This window comes from Gouania willdenowi, chromosome 13, assembly GCF_900634775.1.
Source record: "Gouania willdenowi chromosome 13, fGouWil2.1, whole genome shotgun sequence".
Classification (NCBI taxonomy): Eukaryota; Metazoa; Chordata; class Actinopteri; order Blenniiformes; family Gobiesocidae; genus Gouania; species Gouania willdenowi.
In genome coordinates this window covers 42,808,722-42,817,975 of record NC_041056.1, presented here as the reverse complement: position 1 = coordinate 42,817,975, position 9,254 = coordinate 42,808,722, and the positions used below count along the sequence as shown (strand labels likewise).

General features: G+C 43.6%; 1 protein-coding gene and 1 long non-coding RNA gene across 2 annotated transcripts; both read left to right on the top strand.

Moving 5' to 3' along the window:
* The first annotated feature begins 3,429 nt into the window (after positions 1–3,429).
* LOC114475053 (uncharacterized) lies at positions 3,430–4,182 on the top strand. Its single transcript, XR_003675416.1, has 2 exons — positions 3,430–3,486; positions 3,966–4,182. It is a non-coding gene; the product is annotated as an uncharacterized LOC114475053 (long non-coding RNA).
* Positions 4,183–6,829: 2,647 nt separating this feature from the next.
* On the top strand, positions 6,830–8,887 carry LOC114473998 (putative uncharacterized protein ENSP00000383309). Its single transcript, XM_028463824.1, has one exon. The coding sequence runs from the start codon at positions 6,830–6,832 to the stop codon at positions 8,885–8,887; it is 2,058 nt and encodes a 685-aa protein (XP_028319625.1).
* The last annotated feature ends 367 nt before the right edge of the window (positions 8,888–9,254 follow it).

Below are 9,254 nucleotides of genomic sequence, written 5' to 3'. Positions count from 1 at the left end.
ATGAGAGCAGTTGAGAACCAACGTTTAGAGTCAGAAAGGTGTGCGTGCGTTGCTGCACGAGCAGAGTAGTAGCTCCTCTTTTCGGCGCACAAACACAGCCAGACTCTCTCCTTTCCTCTTACCGCACTCGTCGTCCGTCACCGCGTAGAAGGTGTGAGGTTATAAAAAATTGAAAAGAGACATTATTTCATTTTCGATTGTATTAGTAGTGATGCTGGTGTCTATGGTGTGTGTTTATTGTTTAGAGCAGTGGTTCTCAAATGGGGGTACGCAATGGCATTACAGAAGGTACTTGAGAGAGAGAGAGGAAAATTAACAAATGAAAGAATTAAAAATATGGGGTTTTATAATGTTTATACTAAATAATAACAGTAACTCACAAAACAACAACAAAAACACAGAAAAAAAGAAAAAAAATATAAACAAAGTCAAATAAATTAACTAAAAAAAGTATTCTTTATATAACATTGAGTTCATGTAAACTGAGATACTTAAGAATTTGAAGATGAAGATAGTAATTTATTTATTGATGTCAATTTATTTTATTTTATTTTAAAGTGTTTTTTAAGTTGCCATTTACATGATCAATATAAATCAAATGAAATCACACTTTCTATATAATTATAACTGTATATAATATAATACACTCTATTGTCTTCATAGAGAAGGTATTTATGGCTCCAGGAGGACTTTAATCCAGGTGAGATGAGGTTAAATGGTTCCTTGTAGAGTAAAGGTTTCAGACCCCTGACCAGGGGAAGAGGGTTAGGAGACCCCACTATCAGAGCTGGACCCTCTGAATTTTATTCATGGGGTGAAACAATGAAGATGCTAAGTTGGTTATGTTACTGTTAAATTAATTCAAGTACAGCATTTCTGTAAAATAAAAAAAAAAACATGTAACATGTTGTTATGCTTTGCTGTTATTTAAAACATTTTTGTTACGTCTTTTAAAATGATATAAAATAAATGACCTGTCATTTCAGCCACTGCTTGAAAACTTAATATTGACACTAAAACATTAAAACATTTTGCAAATATAACTCGAGCCACTGTCAATCTTTATTTCAACTACGGTACTCCAGTTTAAGGCTGGGATACACTGTGTAATGTTTTCAATCGTTGTTCTAAGCTCCAACTCAAACTGTGCGACTCAGACACAGAGCACGAATGTTCTCAGCTCACGATTTATGTTCTCACACTGTACGTTCATACACGACACGTCAGGGTCTTGTTTCCGGAAATGCAACGTACAAATTAGAAGAAGAAGAACACAGAAGCGTCGCCATTCAAACAGACAAAGAGGAAAAACGAAGTGGAGAAACACTCAGCAAAAAGAGTTTTAAAAAAGAAAAGACAACGATATGATGGACCAGGAGCTGGATGGACAGGCGTGGACAGTACAGTCCATCAACTTTACAGCAGTCCTACGGTGTTCGCGCATGCGCAGTGTGAGCCTTTACGGTAAGCCGGTCCGTGGCACTTCTTCAACTGTGAGATACCATCACGAGGAGCGACTGGATTTCAAACATGTTTGATTTCCTTACGACCTACGATTGCTGATCAGGAGCTGGTCGTGAGGTGTTCATCGCTTCTCGTGACCCCATGTATACTACACCATGCACGACACATGATCTAGCAGAGACTCACAAAATCCCACAAAATAGTCGCACGAGTGGAAAATCGGCTCAAAATGGGTCAAAAATCGCACAGTGTATGTCTGCCTTCAGTCAACTATTCATCAACATGCATGGCTTTAAAAAAAAGGGTGCGACCAAATACTGTACTGGTGCAACCAACTGAGAAAGTTAGTGTAGAGCCCTGTGTCTACATGTAATATATGTGTTTTTGGATTTTTATGTTAATATTATTATATAATATTATTATTAATAATAATAATAATAATAATAATAATAATAATAATAATAATAATAATAATAATAATAAAATGATGGTCCATTGTTCTATGAATCTGTGATAACCACATTTATTTATTCATCTGAATAATATCCACTGTTATCAGGAACATTTATTATTATTAAAGTCATCTTAAAGATGAAAATCTTGGTTTTAATCACTAATAAAATGGTTCAAAGTGACCAAAAATGGTGGAAATGGTGGTGAAATGGGATTTTAATAACCACTGAAATTGGTTAAAAGTTGCACATTAGAGTGGATAAAAACGGACAGAAAAAATGGTAAAAAGGGTTCAAAGTGTCATTATTGGCTAAAAAGTTGCAGAACTTGGTAATGTCATTAAAAAGTAGTAACAATTAGTTTAAACTGGCAAATAAATAAAGCATAAAATATGGTGAAAATAGGTTATAAAGTGACAATAATTGGTCAACATAAGTGATATTAGGTGGAAAAGTGGTTGAAAGGGTTTATAAGTGCTGAAAATGTCATAAAAGTGGAAAAAAATGTGCAGGAAAGTCATTGAAATGTGATTTCGAAGTGTCAGAAATGGGAGTAATATAGTAAAAATACATCAAAAGGAGCAAAAATATGACAACAAAAAGTGATGAAAATAGTTTAAAATATGATGAGTTTGGTGGAGTTGCAGGAAAACGATAAAAATATTTTAAAAAATGCTTCGTTTTTTGAAGGCATACTACTAAATACACCAACAGAACTCTGAGTAAAACAAAAAGTACAGGACGGGTAAGTAGTAGTGAAGCAAGACAACAATATACAATGTGCAAGTAGTCAGTTTAAACTAAATACCTGTTTTAGGTATACTCCTTCCCTCTGTTCACAGCCACCACCATTATACCAAAGCTTTATACTCTCACTTTAAAATTATTAACTCTTTCTCACACTTTCCATTTCCTACCTTGAATCTCTCCTCCCTGTTCCCTTCCCCCTCACTTAGGTTTAACACTGCTCTCTCTTTTTATATCATCCCTATAATAAAGTGTTTCTTACCCTTCCTTAGGGAGGGCTGGTGATGGTAAAAAAATGGCGTATCTTGAAAAAAGTCCAGATATTGGCTCAATATATGGACCTCTAATCAACCTCTAATACTACGTTCACACCAAACGCGGTTTCTGCGGGACTGTTCGCGTCTGTCGCGCGAAACCTTCCGCAGGATTCGCGGGATCAAAAAATGTTTCCCTATTCGCTTCACATTCGCTTCTGAAGCGAAGCTCCGCCCACCAGACTCCCAAACGGCGACAACCAGGCTCTGTTTGTTTCCACCATCAACTATGGAGGACCCCCGTCAATTCACTGCTCCTAACCTCGGAAGGGGAAGAAACGTCGGCGTTCCTGGCTTCACCAGGTTAACCAGCGCCACATCCAACTAGGTGAGCTTCACTACCTGCTTCAGGAGCTACACCTGGATGATGACTGCTTCCAGCGGTACCTGTGGATGACCAGCGCCCGATTCGACGACCTGCTGGGTCGGATTGGCCCACGGATGTCCCGGCAGGATACCAACTACCGGAGCTCCATCTCTGCAGCCGAACGACTGTCTATCTGTCTCCGGTAAGTTTCATAAGCAAACAAAGATGCCATGATTCATCAGACACATCTCTTAAATACACAATAAAGATAGATACTATATTAATCCCAAGGGAATTTAAAAGCAGAATTTTTAAAATTTTTGTTTTCTGGAGATACCTATTCTGGGAGAAAAGGCCTGCTTTATTATCATCTTTATCATAAATATATTACAACTAAAATAAAAGTTAATCATTATCATAAATTATTTACTATTGTTATTTTTTGTCCTCTGGAGACCTATTCTGGAAGATGAGGCTTGTTTCATTAATATTTATTGTTTTTAACTCTTATTAATAAATCATTTATTTACTACTGTTAATTATTGTCATCTGGCAACACATTCTGGGAAATAAGGCCTGTTCTCTCTAATCTCTCCACCTTTTATACACACGTTCACACACCCACATTATATATATCTGATTATCAATGATCTGAGCTTTTCTATATTGTTCACTGTGCAGGTATCTGGCCACAGGTGACTCCTTCAGGACCACTGCTAACAGCTATGGACGAGAGGTCTTCACATCGAACTTGTCTGCAGGAGCTGTTCCATGGCTAGATATATTGCACCAGCACACCCAAAACGACTATTTTAAGAGCCAACCACATACTTCTATAGAGCAAACTTCCTATTGTATTAACATGTGTATAATAAATATGGAAGAATGGGGAGAGAAACGTGTGTCAGCTTCATTTTTAACCAGAAAGAAATAATCCAAGAAATCTCACCTCTGAAATTAATTTAAGGCATTAAAGGTCTCACAGAGAATCAATGAGGAAACTATATATTCTTGTATGAACACAATATATAACCTTGATGTGGTGTACACATTGCTGTTAAGATGCATTGATAGAAATGAAAAAGAAAGCAAAAGTACACTTCAAAATGTGTTTTTAATCAACAATTCTGAAAGAACACCATGTACATTAACATTATAATACCTCAATTTTAAACAAACTATTTACTTCAATATTATAATACTTACATAATAAACAAACTAGTATAAACAACTATTCACAATGTGGTTCCTGCCATGCAAAGAGAGCCGCCCACCCCAGTCCAATCAAAAACCTAATTAAAATTTTCCAAATTTAGTGTTACCGGATGATAATCAAGAAGTTTATAACTTTGAAATTTAACGTTCCCTAAATTCTGGTGGCACTTTTTGCAGGATAGGAAGCAGGTCTCTGAAAAACATCTCATCCTCAGTCAGAGCTGGTGGTGAGGAGGAGGTCTCCTGAAGGTCTGTAGGATAAGCTGCTCCACCTCTGTTGGAGAGCCTTGGCTGGGCCTCTTCTTTGCTCTTTTTCCTTAAAAAAAAACAAAAAAACAAACATATATATATCTTATCAAGTCACTGTTACTTAAATAAAATCATAGATATATTTTAATTAAACATTAAATGAGGTAATGATCAACATTGTCATCACTGATATACCAAGCATTTATAGATACATTTTATTTATAACAGAATGCAAAACAACTTCTGTCATGTTCATATCAGATGGTTTGGCTGCACTTGTTTCTGCAGGAGATGCTGCTGTAGCACCATCACCATCATCAGCATCTTCTCCTGCTCCCTGAGCACTATCTGTTCCCTGTCCTTCTCATCACTCATCTGATTGTTTACCTCTGAGTGACAGCAAACACAATATATGAAACACATGACTATAGATTTTAAATCATCATACTAGATTTAGATCCCCCATTAGAAGAAGCCCTGTGATGCATAAAGGCCTGAATATTAACCTGGTATATATTTCTATATGTCTGCACTGATAACAAACCTCCAGTCTCTGATGGTTGACCATACTCTGCGGTCCTGTCTTCCTCAACCCTCTACCCCATGTTGCTGCTTGTCTCTCGCGGTGAAACAAAGGGGTCAATGAAGGACATGACCACAGGGTATTTCCACCGTTTGGATGTTCCTGCAGCTGACCCACTACGGTTCTCCTGACTTTTTTTTCCTCTCATAACCCATAAGTGAAAATAGCTGGTGTTAGCGGCTAATGCTATCATTAGCTAATGCTATCCTCACTCACTGCCGACTTTCAAAGATGAAAACTACAGAGAGAACATTTACCTGCTGCTCCACCTCCTCGCTGATTCTCCTCCACACCAAATCCTTCCTTGTCCTGGACCCGGTTAAAATAACAGGCCGTGTCATACAGCTCCCGGTGGTCACACACCGCTACGATGAGCTTCTCCTCAATGGTTGAACGGGTGAAAATACTGGTTTCCGTGTTGCCTGCCTGACGTCATTGCCAACAAGGACTCTGATTGGCTTTCGCGCCTGCACGTCACGCGAAACAGCCGCTGGAGTTCAATATTTTCAACTCAAGCGAACGGCGAATAACGCGAGAATCGGGAGCGCGCTTGCCGCAGCCCTCGCGTTCAACGCGCGAAACAGTCCGCGCCGCCCCACCGGCGAATAATTCGCCTCCCAGCCCGTCTAAACCATTGACTTTGCATGTAATCTGTTCGCTTGTGCCGCAGAAACCGCGTTTGGTGTGAACGTAGCATAATCCTGACCCCAAGATTAAGAATCCCTGATATAGAAGATGTTTATCATGAAATAGTTGTGGATTAATGATGTTTGACATGTTGACTTATGGACCTATCATTGCAGTTGTCTCTTTCTAATTAACTAAAGAAGTCAGTGATAAATAGTGTTTAGTGAATTGTGAGTTTTAGCCTTAGATGATGTCAGAGTCACATTAAAAATACTTTTTTAATTTTTTTCTTCTCGTTTTGATACCTTAACTGAGGGTAGTGTCACTTGCATAAAGTGATGGAACCCCATACCCCAGAGATGCCAGGCCAAAAGCCAAGGACAAAAACGCACACGGCCGGCACCCCATCCTGAGGGCCCCCGTGGACGCACACACACCGATGGCCAACACCCAACCCCCCAAGGTGGGGTCCAGGGAGCCCCCCACCAGAGACCCCATCAGATGGACAGAGATCAAAGGGCAACCAGCATCGTCCATGTGCAAACTAACGTTTCTTATTGAGCAGCCAATCAGGAGTCAGGATTTTCCTTTGCTGTTGATGATGTCACAGGTTCTCTTCAGCAGCCAATTAGAAGTCAGCCCATTCCTTTGCTTTGATGTAACAGGTTCTCAAGATCAAAGCATGTTCCTTTGATGTCACAGGTTCCGTTGATACAAAAGTAGTCCTTTAAAGCAGACACTCATCTTCACGCCAACAACCGAGAAAGAAGTACAAGTCCATTACATCAACAAGGAATTATAGAAACGAAAAAATGGAGAGTACTCTCTTAAACCAAAACCTGATATGGAGACATCTTCTGACAGACCCACCATGATTCAACAACAGGTGATTGAAGCCTATGAACAGTTCCAGACATTAGGGATGGAATTTAGGCAGACAGATGCTAATTTGTCAAACAACCCTCAGAACATGAACATCTCCCAAAAGGAAGAAATTGCTTCCCCATTCCTCACATTGGATGAAGATCCCAGCATCCAGCGCAATGCAGTTTTGGCTCAGGGCAGCCTGGTACACAGTGAAGAGCTGGCTACGACTGCAGTGAAGAAAGACAACCGAGACCACAGCAGAGCGGCAAAAACCGAACACACCACGCTGCCGTATCAAACACCTGCTACGAGGACCCCACCTAGAACCCGCATCCCCAAACCCATCAATGCCCCAACATGCAAACCCCGGAGAGGGCCCAGGGAGCTCCCCATCCAAGACCCGAGCAGAGCGGCAAAAACCGAACACACCACGCTGCAGTATCAAACACCTGCTACGAGGACCCCACCTAGAACCCGCATCCCCAAACCCATCAATGCCCCAACATGCAAACCCCGGAGAGGGCCCAGGGAGCTCCCCATCCGAGACCCCAGCAGAGCGGCCCAGACCGAACACACCACGCTGCCGGCCCAAACACCTGCTACGAGGACCCCACCTAGAACCCTCATCCCCAAACCCATCCATGCCCCAACACCCAACCCCCGAAGAGGGCCAAGGGAGCCCCCCATCCGAGACCTCAGTAGAGTAGCAAAAACCAAACACACCACGCTGACGCACCAAACACCTGCTACGAGGAGCCCTGCTAGAACCCACATCCCCAAACCCATTAATGCCCCAACACCCAACCCTGAGGGACGGCCCAAAGAGCCCCCCATCCGAACCATCAGCAGAGCAGCAAAAAACAAACACACCACGCTGCCGCCCCAAACACCTGCTACGAGGACCCCAGCAAGAAACCACATACCCAAACTCATCCATGCCCCAACACCCAACCCCCGGGGAGAGCCCAAGGAGCCCCCCATCCGAACCATCAGCAGAGCAGCAAAAAACATTCACACAATGCTGCCGCACCCAACACCTGCTACAAGGACCCCAGCAAGAAACCACATACCCAAACACATCCATGCCCCAACACCCAACCCCCGGGGAGGGCCCAGGGAGCCCCCCATCAGAGACTTCAGCAGAGCAGCAAAAATTGAACGCACTACGCTGCTGCCCCGAACATATGCTATGAGAACCCCCGCGAGAACCCACATCTCCAAACCCCTCCATGCCCCAACATGCAAACCCCGAGGAGGGCCCAAGGAGCTCCCCATCCAAGACCCCAGCAGAGCGGCCAGGATCGAACACACCACGCTGCCGCCCCGAACACCTGCTACAAGGACCCCACCTAGAACCCACATCGCCAAACCCATTAATGCCCCAACGCCCAACCTCCGGGGAGGGCCCAAGGAGCACCCCATCCGAGACCCAAGCAAAAGAGTCATTACCCACACCCAGAGAAAAATCACAGGGTGCCCGCCAGTGGCCAGGTTCAGAGCCAATAGAGGCAAGACTCCAGGCCAAGAGGTAACTGATCCTGAGGCAGCACCGGTGGCAAGCCCCCACAACATAATCCAAGAACCTCGGCCAATCGCCCCAGAAACAACTGATCCTGAGGCAGCACCGATGGCAAGCACCCCCAACATCATCCACGAACCCCGGCCAATCACCCCAGAAGCAATTGATCCTGAGATAGCACCTGTGGCAAACCCCCCCACCGTCACCAAAGAACCCCAGCCAATCACCCCAGAAGCAACTGATCCCGTGGCAGCATTGGTGGTGAGCCCCCCCCCACCGTCACTCAAGAACCCTGGCCAATCAACCCAGAAGCAACTGATCCCGAGGCAGAATTGGTGGCGAGCCCCCCCACCGTCACCCAAGAACCCTGGCCATTCAACCGAGAAGCATCTGATCCCGAGGCAGCATTGGTGCGGAGCCCCCCCACCGTCACCCAAGAACCCTGGCCAATCAACCCAGAAGCAACTGATCCTGAGGCAGCACGGTGGCAAGCCCCCCCACCGTCACCCAAGAACCCCGGCCAATCAGCCCAGAATCAACTGATCCTTAGGCAGCACCGGTGGCAAGCCCCCCCACCGTCACCCAAAAACCCCGGCCAATCAACCCAGAAAGCACTAAGCCTTGATTGCCAAAGTTGGGTATGGATGCAGATTTATGTTCATCAGGTTTAGAATGATGAAAAAGAAATAAAAACATTGAATAAAATTCCAGTAGGCTAGTTAAATAGATCAAGTGACATGTCCAAATAACATTTTTTATTGACACTTGGGTCCTTCCTGTGTGGAGTTTGCATAAACTCCCCATGTGAGTGGTTGTCTGTGTTGCCCTGCGATGGACTGGCGCCCTGTCCAGGGTGTTCCCTCGCCTAGCGCCTAGTGTGAGCTGAAGATAGGCACCGGCAGACCCCCGC